The sequence below is a fragment of the Astatotilapia calliptera genome, chromosome 10, assembly GCF_900246225.1.
Source record: "Astatotilapia calliptera chromosome 10, fAstCal1.2, whole genome shotgun sequence".
Classification (NCBI taxonomy): domain Eukaryota; kingdom Metazoa; phylum Chordata; class Actinopteri; order Cichliformes; family Cichlidae; genus Astatotilapia; species Astatotilapia calliptera.
The window spans coordinates 32,578,061-32,596,793 of record NC_039311.1 but is presented as its reverse complement, the minus strand read 5'-3'; the positions used below and the strand labels follow the sequence as shown (position 1 = coordinate 32,596,793).

The 18,733-nt window shown below is 43.5% G+C and overlaps 1 protein-coding gene across 1 annotated transcript; it reads right to left on the bottom strand.

Moving 5' to 3' along the window:
• Positions 1-1,232: 1,232 nt before the first annotated feature.
• On the bottom strand, positions 1,233-18,409 carry LOC113030499 (solute carrier family 13 member 5-like). Its single transcript, XM_026182005.1, has 13 exons — positions 18,157-18,409; positions 11,080-11,208; positions 10,780-10,916; positions 10,450-10,682; positions 9,671-9,838; positions 7,135-7,318; positions 6,926-7,048; positions 6,589-6,801; positions 3,128-3,231; positions 2,925-3,046; positions 2,337-2,498; positions 1,974-2,111; positions 1,233-1,879 (listed from the first exon to the last, which is right to left on the bottom strand). Exons 1-13 carry the CDS (start codon positions 18,400-18,402, stop codon positions 1,751-1,753), a joined length of 2,088 nt encoding a protein of 695 aa, XP_026037790.1. The 5' UTR covers positions 18,403-18,409; the 3' UTR covers positions 1,233-1,750.
• Between the last annotated feature and the right edge of the window lie 324 nt (positions 18,410-18,733).

Genomic DNA, 18,733 nt, shown 5'->3' with positions numbered 1-18,733 from the left:
AAAAAAAAAACAGCAGAATTTACAAAAGCTGCATTTAAAGATCAATTTTTATTAATATGAAATAAAACTGTCAACAAGATGGTACAAAACTCTGAAACGTCATGTATGTACAGAACACTCATCAGCTCGCATAAAAATGGTGTTATTATGTTTAAATATGAACCTTAAAAATGCGAAACATATTTAGTAATTATGCTCAAATAATTCCAGTTCACAGGGAAAATAGTTTCTTCACTGGGAATTTTCCCAGTCAGTACAGTTCTGCTGCAGCTGTGCTAGAGTCAGTCCTCCAACAGTGAAATAATCACAAAGAAAATAAAAGACCAGCAATCTGGAAGAAAGTTTTAATACAGCATCATCTGCAGAAGAATCAGTCTCATTAACATAAACTGCAGACCTGGAACAGAGCCCGGTGGCACGCCTGCTAACAAGCAGTTTCACACATTTATGATGAGCAAATAAATATCAGGACTTCAAACAAAAAGAACAATTTTAAATGACATGGTTCTTACAGACAACACTAAGTGTTTTATAATCATCCTGTTTTCACCCTCTGTTAAACTTCTTCCATGTTTCCGTGGTTTCCTCGCATTCCTCACACTGTGCTTTCATCCTCTCATTCTTCACAGCTTCTTCTGTTTCACTGCCTTTAAACAAAATAATATTACACCACTGACAGTCAGCTTTCTGCAGATGTTTCAAATTAAAAGCCGGTGATTTTTGTTTGTTGAAATTCAGGTTTCTTTCAGCTGTTAAATTTTCATCAATATGGTAAAATGGTAAAAATGGCCTGTATTTGTATAGCACTTTACTAGTCCCCAAGGCCCCCAAAGCGCTTTACACATCCAGTCATCCACCCAGTCACACACATTCACACACTGGTGATGGCAGCTACATTGTAGCCACAGCCGCCCTGGGGCGCACTGACAGATCGTGGCTAGGGCGACCGTGGGTCAGGGGGTTGGGAATCGCATCTGTAACCGGAAGGTCGCCGGTTCGATCCCTGGGCTCTCTGTCCGGGTCGTTGTGTCCTTGGGCAAGACACTTTACCCTACTTGCCTACTGGTGTTGGCCAGATGGCGCGATATGGCAGCCTCGCTTCTGTAAGTCTGCCCAGGGCAGCTGTGGCTACAACTGTAGCTGCCTCCACCAGTGTGTGAATGTGAGAGTGAATGAATAGTGGAATTGTAAAGCGCTTTGAGGTTCTCGAAAAGCGCTATATAAATGCAATCCATTATTATTATTATTATCACTGAAGAGTTCTTTTTTTAAATTAAAGGGTCAACAGGAATGTGAATGTTTGTAGTTAGAGTCCACAGTCCAGCTCAGAAAACATTTTGAGAATCTATTTAAAACTTGGGGACTTATTGTCACTGTTGTCTGGCCCTAAGATTGCTTTAAAGACACTAAGAACGAATACTGTGACCTCAGTTTGTGTGTATTTCTCTTACATCATCTGTACAAACATATAAAGGTAGATCTAGTTTTTCAATCCACCAAAGGTAACGTCGACTACATTGCTTGTGTGTGGAAGTCCATTAATTGCCATTATTACTACTTTGTAGACAGTTTACTAGAACGTGTACACGCACAATGACACAAACAACAAAATCGAGATGATGTTTCTTGTGGGTGTAACACGAATATAAAAAACAAACTCCTGGCTGGGAAATGCCAGATGCTGGAGCTGAAAGATCAAATCTGAAAAGGTCTTTATGTGCATAAATAAAGATGTGGGAGGATGTTGCTCCTATACGGGTGCAGTGACGTTGGCCCACGAGGGGAAAGTGTCCAGAGAAAACATGACCCGACCCCAGCTGTTGATGGCCAGACTAATGCAGCCGATGCCGATGATATTCATCACCACCCCTGTTTTTGCCTGTAGGGGGCACAGTGGGGGGGGGGGGGGGCTATGATGACATAATGAATCAGAATGATTATTTCTTTCCAACTGGAAGAAATGAAGAACTCACCATGTCGGACACTTTGAGGAAACCGGAGGAAAACACAATGGCATTGGGTGGAGTGGCCACTGGCAGCATGAAGGCGAAGGAGGCGCTGAGGGTGCAGGGGATCATCACGTACAGAGGGTTCAAGCTGATGGACTGGGACTGGGTTGGGAAAACAACAGAGTCATCAACTTTACCCATAAGCTGGCTTCAATGGCTTTTTTCCTGTTACATTTCAACACTTCCTGTTTAGATGTATCATAATAAAAGTCTGTCAGTGGTTCAAGGGTGAAGCTCCTTCTGTTCTCTGTCACCTTATGATATGAAACATCTGTAGGAACATCTGCAAATAACAAATATAGTCTGTGCTGGCTGTGTTTTTGGTACCATGGAAGCCAGGATGGGCAGGAAGAGAGTTGCTGTTGCAACGTTGCTTGCACATTCAGTGAAGGTGGCAACGAGCAGGCAGAGGATGATGGCGATGGCCCATGGAGGGATTGAGTGGAGCGGCGTCATCTGATCACCGAGCCAACGCGACAAACCCGACTCCTGAAAAACCAACAAGAAAAAGCCGGACTTCAGTCTGAGTCTGAAAGCAAAGGTTTCTCTGTGGTCTTTACTTTGAATGAAAACTCCATCTGGTGTCTTCACTTTTCCAAAATATATATAAGATTTACTTAATCTCATCAAACCATCTGCACTGTGCCCATACAGAGCAGAAGCGTCATTTTCATTTACTCACAAAGTCTTAGTTGTGTTGTTCTCTTGGCTATTCAAAATGTACTTTTAGTTTATTCCTTCTAAAAATATACAAACTAAGGCTGCATAAAAGAATGTAACAGAAGGCCGGAATCTGTAAATGTCTTTGAAGTGTCAGCAACTATAAATCAAGGCTGATGTAGTAAAAAAGCCTTGTGGTGCACTTGGTGGAGCGATTTGTCTTATTGGTCCTTGTTTACTCTTCAAAGGTTTTACCTCACTGCCTTTGGCCAAAGCAAAGCCGCCTCCCAGCAGCAGGACAATATTCCAGGGCATCTTCTTCTGAGTCACCTGCCAGGTGAGCAGAGAAGGGGCGGGGCCTCGAGAGACCTGAGACTCTAATTGGATCAAACGAACAATTTAAATCACGAACATAAATTGCCTTTGTGTCCCATCCACATGTTGTGTGTTTGTGGTACCTGTGTCGGAGCGCCTCCAGAAGCAGAGGTATCGCGGCGGCTCGGAGGGAAGAACAAACAACAAAACAGCAACAAACAAGGCAACGGTTGCATCTGTGACGAACCTGCAGACACAGAGAGAGAGCTCAATGCAGGATCTACTTTCATCCACTCAGCATCAAACAACAAACTAGATACTGTCACTTCCAAAGACCACAGGTGGTTCGGGAAGATTAAAGCCTTAAAGAGTTATGTTGAGTCGAACATCTGGGACTCTAATGGCTGTGCTGTAATCTGGCAAGATCACCATGGTAGCTTTTGCAAAATGGTTATGCTTATTCACTGACTCATTACGCGATGTCACGGTCAAAGTGCAAATAAGATTCTCTGTAACAGGAATAACAAAACTCGGAGCCTCCTGCTGCTTCCTGCGACTGAAGCAACAGGTTCTAGCACCTTCTAAACACTACAGTCAGTCACGGGGCTTTGAAAGAGGAACACTGTTCAGCTTCTGTTTAAAATCTGCCGAGGAGAAGATGTGACAGCATAGCAGGTGAATGCCTGATCCCAGGGTTGTATTCATGAAACATCCCAGCTGTGTGTTCAGGGTCCAGGTCATTTAATGACTTATAAACAATAACCAATACTTTGAACTCAGGTCTGGGTCAGACACAGGAGCCAAATCACCTGACCTGGTGTTGAAGGGGGAGGGGTCTAGTTTTGGTTACCTTGGACCTTTGGTTTGTGCAAACAGAGGATTTTGAAATGTTTCCTGATTACACAGGTTTACAGTCGACGTGCAGTCGCCCTCAGCTGATGTCACAGCCTGACAATAACATGAGCAGCAACTATTTTCAGTAACTATAACTATAATAAATATCTACAGTGAACTACGTCATCAATGACTGTGCAGCAACAAAGGAATTTTCCTTCAGTGAAAACAAGACATTCAGATCTCAGAGTCTGCCTGCAGCTGACTGCTTCCACACAGATGTTACCAGGCACAGGGCACGGCCTGCTTCCTGTCTCCAAATCAGTATTTCAAATAACTGAAACCCCTAAAAGGTCAAAAAGTACAAAGCTCACAGGAGGTGGATGTAGAAACATAAACCCAGTGGTTGCATGGTCACTGAGTGTGTGCAAATACCAAACCTCCGGCTGTGGTGAAACTCCTTCTCACGAACTCAGCGGTCGATATTAGACGGGAGGTGAACAGAGTCAATGACAGCTGAAGGGCTTTCACTTAAGACGGAAGAGGGAGTTAAAAAGTCCTCATGTCTAAGAAATAATGACAATAATAAAAATAATTATGAGCTTTTCCTGCAGCCTTCATCGGTGGACACAGACCTGCTGACTCGCAGGTTTCTTTGGGAGCATATTGATATTTTTCATCTTTGCTGAAAAGTTGAAGGCTAATGCTCCTTCGCTTCATCAGCAACCTGCAAACTGATGCTCAGTAACATCCAGAACTGCGACCGCTCGGAGAAAAATCGGAAAAAGTCTGAAAAAGCTTTCCAACAAAACCCTAAAGCTTCAGTCCACAGAGGGCAAACATCTGCCATCCAGCTGTTTCTTCATTTTAACGTGTTTTATGATGAAAGCTCTGAACACGAGCTCACGGTTTCTGGAAGCTTCTTCAAGACTTTGTCTCCACATTCATGCTCCAAAGAGAAAAACGCTCTGATGGGACTAAACTGTGAATTCAGTGACAAGAAAAACCCCCCAAAGCTGTTGTATTTCTCAGTTAAACTGATTATTGATGTTTTTGAATATTCTAAATGTTTCTGTTTACGTGTTAAATCTCACATTTTTCTCAGAAACTGAGGATTTTTTTATTTCCCGTCTCGGCCTTAACAACAACCCGACAGAAACAAACAGGTCGATGCGTGACGTCTGCGCTACTCTCGCTGGTCATGTGACCCCACCGGGAGTTTATGAATGAACAGGAAAGTCATGTCATGTGTTGCCAATTTCCCACATGGTTAAATACGCATGTGTGTTTAGCTGTGGTGGTGCTGGTCGGGGTTTAAAGTCAACTTTAACGTCTCAGAGTTACAAAACATACATTTACAGATTAAAAATCTTCCTGTATGAGTCAGACAGACAGACTCTGCTTCCTTATTTATGAGCTTGTGCTATACTCACATACAGTCAGACATATATGATTTCTGATACTGCAGAAGCGAAGCAAATAAACGTGACAACCCTCAGGCTGCTGCTTGTTTCTGTGATTTTGTTCTGGACGTTTTCTCAAACGCAGAAACTCTGCAAAGTGCAACAACACGAACACTGTGCAGGCGTCAGAGAGTCGCAGCTGCAGGCAAAGAACTGACTACACGGAAAAGCTTCTAACTATTAATATAATCTAATGGATTAAATACATGGTTAACCTAATTTGGAAACCAGTGAGTCCAGTATCACCAGCTGATACACTAAAATTTAATTCACAAAAACTAATCATGCAAATGCTGCTGAAAGGGTTGAATAATAAAAGCTGAGATAATAACATTTAATTGAAAGAAAAATCAGACTAACTAGGCCCGATGTGCGGTGTGGAGGTGAGCTCAGTTCATGCCTCCTGCATTTGTGTAACACGGGTCAAAGCTGCAGCTGTGACACTAAAGTCCAGCATTTGTACCCAGGACACGTCCAGTGTTTGTTCCTCGCCTCTGAGTCCTGTTTATTCTGGGAGTTTGCCCCGAGGCAGGCCCTTTCTTTCCATCTCACATTACTGCAGGAACAGAGACGAACACGTGAAAGTTGGACCTCAGAGTTTCTGCTCAAAAAAACTCAAAACACCCCTTTAAAGGATCATTCCAGTGCTTCACAAAAGATCTACTTTCAGTTTGAAAATGAGACTTAAATCCAAATTCTTATATTTTCATTTAACACAATAAACAAATGAATAAACTACAAGCTTAGAAAGTTGTTACGATAACGTGGAGAGGCAGATTCATCTAAAAACATGAACCAGAACAAGAAAAGTGCATTTTAAAAAAAACACACCTTGGAAATAAAACAGGACGTAATTTAAAAAGGAAGTAATCTGGTCTTTTTTTAATGACACTATCTGACCAATAGAGCGGCTCCTGTGTGAAACTCAGATGTTATTCTGTTGGGTGATGTTCGTCGCCTGGTTACAGCTTCCTGCTGCTAAAGTAACACTGGTAGAAAGCTTGCAGCAGACCCTCCGACCCTGAGCGCTGTTAAAGTCGAGAGCTCGCCGACCCGGCCGAGCGGGTAACACTGGATGAGCAGGTGTCAGTGACCTGCCGGTCACAGCTCGTTGGCCGAGGAGGCTGGGCCCTCAGAGTCTCAGTTAGTCTGCTTTATTAAAAGGCTGAGATGGCGGTGGAGATCTGGGCGGAGCCACGCACGAGGACGTGACTGATTTGGGTTTGGTCTGCGCCGCTCTCTGAACCGCCCAAAACACTAAAACAGCTTCAGCAGCGAGCACTCATGAAGGTTTCGCTGGTACTCACTCAGCTTTGGAGTTGAACATGTGCGTCGCCCAGCCGTCCATGAAGCGCGGGTCTCGTGTGAACCACAGCGCCACCATGAGGATGAAAAGTGCCAGAACGCTGAACTCTCCGTAGCTCATGGGTCCCAGACGGGAATGCTCGTCCCTGATGACCTGGTATGCTGCCCGCTCCTTCTGCGACTTGACCGCACCGCAACCCCACGTCTTCCTCAGGCTGTGGTGCACAAAAGCAAAAAAACCCAATCATGTTTGTAACTGTAAAGTTGAGTTGTGGGAGCTGTGGGAGTTGTGGGAGATGTCACAGTAATGTTGGGGTTGTGTTTTGGTGAATGACTTACTTGCAGCCCACGTAGAGGAACTGCAGCCAGAACCAGGCCAGGGTCAGCGTTAGCACCATGGTGGGGAAAGCAAAGGCAAACCAGGAGGCAAAGTTGATCACGTCACCGTTCTGAGGGAAGAGCCTGCGAGGAAGAAACAGGAAGTTGAGAGTCAGGCCTCACAGGACACGTGGTCACATGATGTGGGTGCCGTTGCTGTGAGTTCGTACTGGTTCATCTGTCCGATGAGGACCAGGTTTGGCCCGGTTCCTGTCAGGGTAGCGATGCCTCCGATGCTGGCGGCGTAGCAGACCGACAGTAGGAGGCCTTTACTCATCCTCCTCGTCTCCTCCTCCACGTCACTCAGCTCCTCCAGCTCCATCTGACAGAAGTTGCTCTCCACGGTCACGACCGCTGAAAACAGTTAACAGTGTTAACCAATGAACCTATTACCCACAACAGCTACTGAGCGAACACTCACATTTATCTGAATGTATTCTCCACGTTATGTTTGACTCTTTATTTCTGATTTGGACTCATTTAGATAGATTGATTAAATCTTTATTGTGAACATGTTGAAAAAGTACAACAACATAGAAACAAAGCAAAACAAAAGGAAAACGAGCAACCACAACTACAAATAACTTTCATGTTCAAAAAGGAGCAGGAAGAAGCATAAGCTCATATAATCCCATACATATATACATATATACATACACATTTATATACACATTTTCAATAACCCCAGTAACACCTCAAAGGATACACAACCTACAGATATGATACATGAAAGTATTGGACAAGAACAGCCGCTCAGATCTCCACCTCCTCCCTGTACGCTGTAAAAACCAACATCCTTAAACCGCTGTTTAAACTGCGCCATGCTCGGACTTTGCTTCATATCTTTACTTAGTCTGTTCCACAGCTTCACTCCACACACAGAGATGCAGAAACTTTTTAATGTTGTACGGATACGAGGATGTTTTCAATTTAATTCCCCCCTCAAATTGTGTCCCCGTTCCCTTCTAGAAAACATTTTTAGAATATTGTCAGGAAGCAGGTTATTTATTGCTTTATATATAATGTGTGCAGTGAGAAAATGAACCAGATCTGTGAATTTTAGAATTTTTTGAGTTTAAGAATAGTGGATTTGTATGATCTCTGTAACCAGTTTTATGGATTATCCTTATGGCCCTTTTTTGTAATATAAAGATTGATGATAGCGAACATTTGTAAGTATTGCCCCAAACCTCTGCACAGTAATTCAAATACGGTGCAATCAGGGAACAATAGAGAATGTGGAGTGATTTGTGGTCCAGAATGTGTTTTACTTTACTCAAGATTGAGACACTTCTTGAAATTTTGTTATGTATATGATTTATATGAGACTTCCAGTTTAATTTATCATCTATAATCACACCAAGAAACTTATGTTCAAGAACTCTTTCAGTTCCACACCATCTATATCAGGGGTCCCCAATCCCAGTCCACGAGGGCCGGTGTCCCTGCAGGTTTTAGATGTGTCCTTGATCCATCACAGCTGATTTAAATGGATAAATTACCTTCTAAACATGTCTTGAAGTTCTCCAGAGGCCTGGTAATGAACTAATCATGTGATTCAGGTGTGTTGACCCAGGGTGAGATCTAAAACCTACAGGGACACCGGCCCTCATGGACTGGGATTGGGGACCCCTGATCTATATGAATCTGCACTTGTGCCTTTCTAAGGGAATTCCCAAATAAGATTATTTTAGTTTTACTTAGATTTAGCGAGACAGCTGGGATTGGCTCCAGCACCCCCCGCGACCCTGAAAAGGATAAGAGGTAGCGAATGGATGGATGGATGGATGGATGGATGGATGGATGGATGGATTTAGCGATAGTTTGTTCCTGTTAAACCATTTTTCAGTTTTGCACATTTCTGAAGTAATTGTATCCAGCAGCTCCTTATTTTCCCCCCAGAACAGAAAATATTTGTGTTGTCTGCAAATAATACTAATTTTAATATATCAGATGCCTTACAAATATCATTTATATAAATAATAAATAACTTTGGACCCAGTACAGAGCCTTGTGGAACACCACAAGCATGATGAGGAATGGACACCCAGCTTCACAAATAGTTTCCTGTTACATAAATAATTTTTCACCAGTGCAGTACAACCCCCCTGATCCCATACCGTTCCAGTTTATTAATTAATATGTGATGATTGATTGTGTCGAATGCTTTCTTGAGATCCACAGATACTCCAGCTGCATACTGTTTCTGATCTATAGCACTTCGTAATCTCATCAATTGATTCAATTAATGCCAGAGATGTTGATCTTTTTGATCTGAATCCATATTGATTGTCAGAGAGTAATTTATATTTATCTAAGAATTTGTCTAATCGTTTATTAAACAGGTTTTCTAGGATTTTGGAGAATTGTGGTAGTAAAGAAACAGGCCTGTAATTTGTGAAGTGGCGTCTATCCCCGGTTTTGTACAGCGGCACAACTTTAGCATTTTGTTTGGAACATTCTGAAGTTGCAAATATTGAGAGGCCCTATGATTCCTTCGATGACCTTCTTTTCTTTAACAGTGACAGAACAAGCATTCCTCCCTCAGGCTACTTCAGCCATTTGGACAGTTGGTCCAAAGGTTGTGACTCACTTAACTCAGAAACAAAAACGTTTGATTACAGCTTTTTCTTCAAGGTGATTTCTGTATCTGCTCATCTGTCTGTTTCCCATAGATGTCAGGTTTCCTTGCCTCTGTGGACTTACCGGGACTGCTGCTGCTGTCTGATGGAGGTTTGTCTTGTGGTGCTGGTTTGACAATCTCCTTTGTATCCATCTGACCCAGTGACACCACTTTATGCTCAGGCAACATGTTGTCTTGTAGGTCTCTGGTTTTCTCTGAGTTGCCTTGAGTTTGGGTTGATAGATTCAGACCTGAAAACAAACCTATAAGTTAATACCTCGGGGTCAGACTACAGAGGAATATTTGAGCTGTCTCATGCAGTGTTAGTGACGACATGTTTAGGGTTTTCACATCAATACCAAAGTGACTTTTCTTCCTCTTTCCTTTCTTTAATGCTTTCATTCAAGCAAACTTTATCAGACTCAGCCTGACTGTTTCCCTGAACGAGGACCTATTCTGTACTGTGTATTCAGGGTCTTGACCAGAGTTTCCTCGTGATTCACAGTTATTATTCTGACCACTCATGCACCCCCTCAATTTATGGTAAGTCTGAAATAAGCGTCTCTTGAAGGCCACCCTCTCTAACAGCTCACTTTTTGGAAGCCTGCTGAGGGGCAGCACCTGTACTACCTCAATGTTCTGTTAAATGAGAGAAAATAAGGAAAGGCAGAATAAGGCCACTTTAAAACCTGTCTCACAAAACTGCTAGCATGTAGTCTGTGATAGACCAACCTGACAGGTGCTCCACTGTCTTTGTAATGCAGTACGTTTAGTACTTTATCAGTACCTTAGAGGAATGCTTTTTCTGGCATCGCTTCCATGTGGTTAGAAAGTAGCTATATGCCAGAAGCCTACATCGTACCTATCTCCATCATGTTTGGGTTAACAGCTTGAAGGATGCTGATGGTTTTCTCCTGATGCTCCTGAGGTAGTGCCTCACTCCTGTTCTTACTCTTGGCCGAATGCTCAGGGTCTACGTTACTGTGGAGCTGATCCAGGACGGCCTGGACGATGGGAACCATCATGGCGGTGGTTGCCGTGTTGCTGATCCACATGGACAGGAAGGCCGTCACTCCCATGAACCCCAGCATCAACCTGTGAGGGGAAGGGATTGGATTAAGCCTGAGAAACAGGGGAAGTGATCGGCTTCCACTGCAGCCCTGTGGGGACAGATTAGGTTCAGCTGACTCACAGGGCAGGTCGGACTCCAACTATCAGCAGCACCCGGAGCGCGATGCGTTTGTGGAGGTTCCAGTGCTCGACGGCTACGGCGACCATCAGGCCCCCGACAAACAGCATGTTGGTGTCCTTCAGGTACTGCATACACACCTGGACAAAAACAAGGAGGAGACAAAATAATGGAAATACAAAGTTAGCATGCAGCAGGACAAAAAAAAATCAGTTTGATAATTCGGTATCATTATTTGTATAAATGTACATGTAAAGTTGTAGTACCAGATGTAGTATACGATGTGTATGTGCACGGTCTTACTTCTTTGGACTCCATGATGCCCAGGACGGGGAACAGGATGGTTGGCAGCAGCGCTGTCACCGCCAGCGGCAACACCTCCGTGCACCAATATACCGCCATGAGGGCTATGACATAAGCACAGGCTGCCTCCTATGCACACATCAGAAAACACGTCCAGGTCAAAATGTAACCTGAAACCTGCAGCTTTAACACAACATCCACAAGATGTGAACAAATGGGTGTTTCAATGCACTAACGTAGTGTTCGTATAATACAGCAGAGGGCGCTAATGCTCCAGTGGCTGTTATTAAGCTTCTGCAGAATAAATGATGGTTAAACAAACAAACAAACAAACAAACAAACAAACAAACAGACAAAACTTTCAGACAGATGCTTCAAACGGACACGTGTAACCGTGACTGATCTCACAGGTGTAACGTGTTACGCAGTAGCGTGCTAGCGCTCAGACCACGTTTTTGCAATTAGCTTTCTTCTCTGTGTATTAGTAAAATGTTACTCGCATTTTTTGAGTCTTTCGTTGTGACAAAAGAAAATTCATCCAGCACTTTGCTGCCAACAGAAAACATCCAGTCCAGTTTCACTGCACATGTTGAGCTCAGCAAGGATGATATTTATGTAAGCTTACTTTACACCCCCCTCCCCCAAGGGAGGAGGTCTGGGTGGATGGCTGGCTCTCCAACACACAGACTTAAAAGGTAAACGTGCTCTTCTACCCCACGGGACCTCTCAGAGCACCTTACTATTCTTTACTGAGGTCCATTTAGCCACAAAATGGTAGGAATGGTTTGTAATACAGTAATTTTTTATTTTTTTTACACTGAAATATTTTGGAAAATAGAGTGTGTGCTGTGACATGACCTCACTTCTAGCCTCTGCTTGTTTTTGGAACAAACGCACAGGAAATTAGTATCTATGGTTTTGCTGTAGTCGTTTCTGACACTGCTGCACAGAGTCAGCAGATGAATCAAAGGCTTAATTATCAAATAGAAATGTTTCGGCTCTCTTCTTGCTTTTGTGTCTGAATGACATTTAAATATTAAATATATTTGTATGTATTTCTCAGTTTTTTTATTTATTCTTGCTGTTTTACTATTTATTGTTTAATCTGGCACAGTTGGTGTGGAGCACCCACAACTGTGTTACATGGGCAATGACAATAAAGGGCTATTCTATTCTATTCTATTCTATTCTATTCTATTCTATTCTATTCGAGTCTATTAATCTAACCAAACTCTGTCTAACTGAGGCTTGGAGCAGGATCACACACCTCTAAGCTGTCAGGTTTAAACCGTGACGCTCTTTTCACTTTCCAGCCTGTCGATACCCAAAACTGTAAAAACACGTTGAAGTTGTTGTTGTAGAAGAGGAGATGTGTTGATCAGGACTCAGAGGGCTTAAGGTGCTGAACCCAACACGTGTCAGGATTTACTAGTACTGTACCCACCTCCATACATCGAGCTGGTGGAAACTTGTAATTCTGAGGAGACGGGGGAAGAGTGCATGACGATGAGGGGAAAGATTGTATTTCTTTCTATGAGCAGAGCCCCAGAGGCTGCTGGGAGTCTGCTGACAGGACCCACTGAGTCCAAACAAAGTGAAAGACAATGAAACCTGCAATAACACTGTGAGCAAGTCTGGGAAACGTGACTAAAGTCTCAGACGTGGACCCTGCTGTCACTGGTTAAGGATTTCCTTCGTTGTGTTTTCATTAACTCGTTGTGTTTGTTTCCCCAATAGCAGCTTTACATCCCACACCAGATGTTATTTCTTTACATCCAGATGTTGTATTTCAGAGGACTGATTCATTCATTCACCCTCCAAACTTTCATAAAGGTTTTAGTCCTATGATCAGGTGACTTCGTTATTTATTCTGTTCAATTCAATTCAATTTTATTTATATAGCGCCAAATCACAACATAAGTCGCCTCAAGGCGCTTCATAGATACAGAGTGTTGAGACTAGTAGTTAAACATATGCCATTTTATGACCAGTAGTCAATGTAGTAAATTAGGTTAACAGCTGTAGGCCATATATTATCCTTTAGTTCTGATGGTGTGCTATGTATGTAGTTTAGTCTTTATTATACTCTTGAATAAAAGAAACATAATCATTTTGTAGTTCATTAGATAAAGTGTGCATTACTCTGTATCCTTGATCGGCTGTGAATGTCTTACACTGTTTTCTTTAAATGTTTTACTGCTGAATCATATGAAGAAGGTTGTAAGCAGGGGACTTGGTGTCTGGGGAGAAGAGATAAAACCACATTCTTTACCCCCCTTCCTACTTCACACAGAAAGACAGGGAGGCAAGGTCAGGAGCCAGGCTCGCTAAGAATTAGAAAAACATGTGAAGATGCAGCTTTTATGACAAAGAGGGGGGCTGTGACTAGCTATAAAAGTCTGTGAAAGTTGCTACCATTTTGAGACATGCTGTTGACCCTCTGCAGGCATCTCTCCCATCCGGACGCTGTAATGCTCTGATTGTTGAATTGTATGGAAATAAAGAATTGTTGATTGAGCATTTATACACCGAGTATTGTCCTTCCTTCAGTCCAAAGATTAAAAGAATTGGGAGATTTTAACAACTTGGTGCCGTGTGACCCGGATCTTTGGCGTGCTGAGGAGGTGCAGCCCAACAATCATATGACCCCCTGTGAGCAAGCACTTTGGCAACAGTGGGAAGGAAAAACTCCCTTTTAACAGGAAGAAACCTCTGGCAGTTATTAGCTGTTTGGGAACTTCCCATGATGCATTGAGCCTTTCTCCTCTTTTCTCTCCTTTCCAGCTGCAGACGGCCGCCCCTCCTGCCCCTTGGCTCTGCTGGACGTCTCTTCCTGTCAAAACTGGATTCTTCTTCCTCACCTTTGCCACGTACTGCTGATAGAGGATGTCTCTCAGATATTGTAATTTCTTTATATTTCTTTATCTGATAATATCATGTTTGGTGACATCATTGTTGTACATTAGCAGTATATAAATACAATTTAATTCAATCTTTAGAGGGATTTTATAATCAGAATCATCAGAATCAGAATACTTTATTGATCCCTGGGGGAAATTATTTTTTGTTACAGTGCTCCATTTTAAACCAACATTAAGACAAGACAGACAATACGCTAACTAAGAATAGTACAATATATACATATATATACACATACATACATAAGTCACTCATAAATAAATAGCTGGAAAAGAAACGTGTAGCTGTTGCAGTATACAGTGTGTTAAGTGGATGAGTTGCACAGGCAGGAAAGATTTCCTGTGTTGTTCAGTGGTGCATCATGGGTAATCTCAGTCTCTCACTGAACGTGCTCCTGTGACTGACCAGCGTGTCATGGAGTGGGTGGGAGGTGTTATCCAACATTGTCTTTATCTTGGACAGCATCCGCCTCTCCGACACCACCTTGAGGGAGTCCAGCTCCATCCCCACAACATTGCTGGCCTTACGGATCAGTTTATTAAGTCTGTTGGCATCTGCGACCCTCAGCCTGCTCCCCCAGCATGCAACAGCATAGAGGATCGCACTGGCCACCACAGACTCATAGAAAATCCTCAGCATTTTCTGGCAGATGTTGAAGGACCTCAGTCGCCTCAAAAAATAGAGACGACTCTGGCCCTTCCTGTAAAGTGCTGTGGTGTTTTTAGCCCAGTCCAGTTTATTGTCAATGTGTACTCCAAGGTATTTATAGTCCTCCACAATGTCCACACTGACCCCCTGGATTGAAACAGGGGTCAAGTGTTTCCTGGTCTTCCTGAAGTCCACGATCAGTTCCTTGGTCTTTGCCACGTTGAGCTGCAGATGATTCTGCTCACACCACGTGACAAAGGAGTCGACCACAGCCCGGTACTCTGTCTCATCATCCCTGCTGATGCATCCAACCACCGCAGAGTCATCAGAAAACTTCTGAAGATGGAGGTCTCTGTGCAGTGGCTGAAGTCTGTGGTGTAGAGGGTGAAGAGGAAGGGGGAGAGGACAGTCCCCTGTGGTGCCCCTGTGTTGCTAATCACCTTGTCAGACACACACTGTGGGAGACGTACATATTGTGGTCTTCCTGTCAGGTAATCAACAATCCAGGACACCAGAGAAGCATCCACCTGCATCGCTGCTAACTTATCACCCAGGAGGGTCGGCCTGATGGTGTTGAAAGCACTGGAAAAGTCAAAAAACATGACCCTCACAGTGCTCGCTGGCTGGTCCAGATGGGTGTAGACCCGATTGAGCAGGTAGATGATGGCGTCCTCTGTTCCGAGACGAGGCTGATAAGCGAACTGAAGGGGATCCAGATGTGGTCTTACTATGGGTCGCAGCTGGTCCAGGATGAGCCTTTCCAGGGTCTTCATGATGTGGGAGGTCAGTGCCACGGGCCTGTAATCCTGGGGGCCACTGGGACGTGGCGTCTTTGGTACAGGGACGAGGCATGATGTCTTCCACATCACCGGGACCCTCTGCAGACTCAGACTCAGCATAAACAGTTTATGAAAGACTCCACACAGCTGGGGGGCACAGGTCTTGAGGACAAGGGGACTCACTCCGTCTGGTCCAGCAGACTTGCCTGAGTGAAGTCTCCTCATTTGCATCTCAACCTGGTATTGAGTGAAGGTGATGGGTGGGGGAGGGGTGTCAGGAATCTCACAGGAGGCAACATGTGAAGAGAGAGGCTGGCACAGTGGTGTGGCTCTGGATTCCAGGCTGACTGCAGGTGAGGTTGTGGGGGTGGGAGCAGACACTGTGGTGTCGAATCTATTGAAAAACAGATTCAACTCGTCGGCTCTATTCTCACCTCCCTCAGCTCCCCTGCTGTTGGTTGGCCTAATCTCTAATAATCTGATTGCATCAGTCCTGATCACATCGGGCACCAAGCAGCCTTCGACCTGCCAACAGTCCAGCTGCCCTGTGCAAAGGCCGGACTGACTGCTGTGTGAGTGACGAAGAGCTGCTGCGAAAAACTACCAGGAATCCACGAAAACGCCTAAAAACTGCAAAGTGGACGAGATGTTTGGAGTGTGAAATACACGACAGTGTGAAATCATTTTCAAATGAGTTTAAATAAACCCCCCAAAGTCTTCTCAGGTTTGTAGAAATGCACTCTGTGTTTTCAGAGAGCGTCTCCGTGACCTTTCAGACCGTCTGCAGTCTGTTTGTCAATCAGTGACAAGAAACTGTGAAAGAAGCTGCTGTGCAAACACGCAGCGGCTGCACATCAGCGCAGCGCTCAGGTTATTCATCACCGAAGCATCGAGCTCACAACGGCCAGTGACAGGAAAACAAAGACACTGTTTCTATTACACACACAGCTGCAGTTATTCCAAACTTTCATGATCTCTTATCTGAGAGCAGATTATTAGGAACGCCTCTGCTGTGAACACTTTTACAAAACTTCAGCGTTTCCAGAAAATCTGCTGTTTGTTGTTTTTCAGCTCACGCTGAGCGCAAATCAGAACAAAGGTTCAAAGGTTAACTAACTAAGGTTAACTAATACACCTGAGGAGAGCAAAATATTAGCTACCTCCCGTGTCTTCATTTTGACCTTGGTTTCTAAATCAAACCCAGTAAAGAGTAAAAAACTCTTTAGTGCAGGGCTGTCAAACTCAAATACACAGTGGGCCAAAATTCACAACTGGAACAAAGTCGCGGGCTAACGCTAATATTTACTGAAAAACAAAATCTTCCTCCTGATATAAGAATGAATCTTTTCTTATGGACACGTTTTGCTGGAAAACTGAATATGGAACAAGCAAAGCTTAATACTAAACAATATATATATTAGCTGTATAGCAGTAGGCCAGCTCTGATAGTAATTTGGTGTGGCTTCGAGGGCCAAATGTAATTAGGCTGCGGGCCACATTTGGCCCGCGGGCCAGAGTTTGACACCTATGCTTGTGTAAAACTGAGATCAAAATAAAGTAGAAAACGATGATGAAACAGCGACACAAGGCTGATTGTCCGATCGTAGAGGTTCTTTCACACTCTGAGTTTATGTTGGTATTTATTCACGTGTTCACTAAACTGCTAACTTTAACTAATCATACAGAAAACTGGTCATTTTAAACACACACGGGTATGACATCAGTTAGGCTGGTTCACTGCTGCATTACAGTCTCAGTAAACTGGCCATTCATACTGGTTAGTGCTCAAACGCTTGTAAACAGCACTTATTGATGTGTTAGTGATCAAAACCAGGTGAATGTAACCAGTTTCGTCTCTGTCCTGATAAACTGGTGACTTTCACTGGTCATTGTTCGGGAAACTTGATCTCTTTAGACTAAACTGGTTGCTCAAACACGCTCTGAAACTTTTAGGATGTACTAGTTAATAAACTGCTCAGTAAACTCTTAACTGGAGTTGGTAATTTCTCAGAAAACTGGCTATTTAAACTGGTTGCTGCTCAGTTTAAACTGGCAGGTTCTCATTAACAGCTTCATTAAACAGGTTTGTTCTCTGGAGTGTAAATCAATAACTTGAACTGGTCACTGTTTCAGAAAACTGATTATTTAAACAGATTACTTAGATGAGTGCTGATTGGTTGAAAGTTTGTTCTTGGTAATATTTAGACCAATAAGTGCTCATTAAACCTGTAACTATGCTGCACTAGTTCACAAATAGCAAAGTCGGCAGAAGCTACAGCAGTAGCAAGAATGGAGGAGAGCTGGTTAGTGTTCAGTTTAATAAAAAAACAGAAAATAATAATTTTGTAATTAAATTATTTTAATCATCGTTCTTCAAATTTGATATTTAGATCACTTATGTTACACTGGTAGGTTGGAGGTGATCTGTTTGGGACTTTTAGGCTGCATTGCCAAACTGACTCTTTGTTGTGCCATAAACTGGTTATTTACACCAGTTAGTACTAACCCGAGCACTTCTCTGTGAGATGGTTATTCAGGACAGCTAGTACTCAGTAAAGTTGGAAGTATAACTGGTTACTTGTCAGTTAACAGGTTAAAATGAGTTTGTCCTGTACATTGGTTCACTGGTAACTTTAACCAGTCATTGTTCATGAAAACTAGTTAAAGTGCTCAGTGAACTGGTCACCTCTCAGTAAACTGGTGGGTTAAACTGGTCAGTGAAGCGTCTCACCGTGGTGCTGACGGCGAGCGGCAGCAGGAGGAACGGGCTGCAGACGAGAATCACGACGCCCTTCAGCCTCCAGACCTGTCGCAGCATTTTCACCCGCAGAGGAAGAACTGACATGGCTGATGGTGGTGATGAAGATGAAGATGAAAACAAAAAGTCAGTGCTGAATGAAGCTGAATCGGTGCCTCGCAGCTGCGTCCTGCTCGCAGGCTGCTCCCGGGTTTCTCTCTCACTCTGTCTCCGGCACATTTGTGATGCATTTCACAACACTAAATATTAACTTTATGTGTGTTACAGCACACACACACACACACACACACACACACACACACACACACACACACACACACACACACACACACACACACACACACACACACACTTTATCTAAACTCTCAGCAGAACAAACACTGAAGTGGAAATCAGATCCGTTTGCGTCAGTCTCACCTGTTATCTTGCTGCTCGGGGTCAACACATCCGAGCACTTCTTCATCCTCACTGTGCCAGCACTCGGATGGATCACATGAAAAGCGGAGCTGGATAAAAGTTCAACATTTTTAAAATGTTTAAATGAAACAAA

Bases quoted from the DNA above. Each gene is read 5' to 3' on its own strand.
- LOC113030499 (XM_026182005.1), bottom strand. From the start codon at position 18,402: ATGTGCCGGAGACAGAGTGAGAGAGAAACCCGGGAGCAGCCTGCGAGC. The intron at 7,049-7,134 runs GTACGAACTCAC...TCTTCCTCGCAG, and splicing joins CTCATCGGACAGATGAACCA to GCTCTTCCCTCAGAACGGTG. The intron at 2,499-2,924 runs GTAAAACCTTTG...TTGGTTTTTCAG, and splicing joins CTTTGGCCAAAGGCAGTGAG to GAGTCGGGTTTGTCGCGTTG.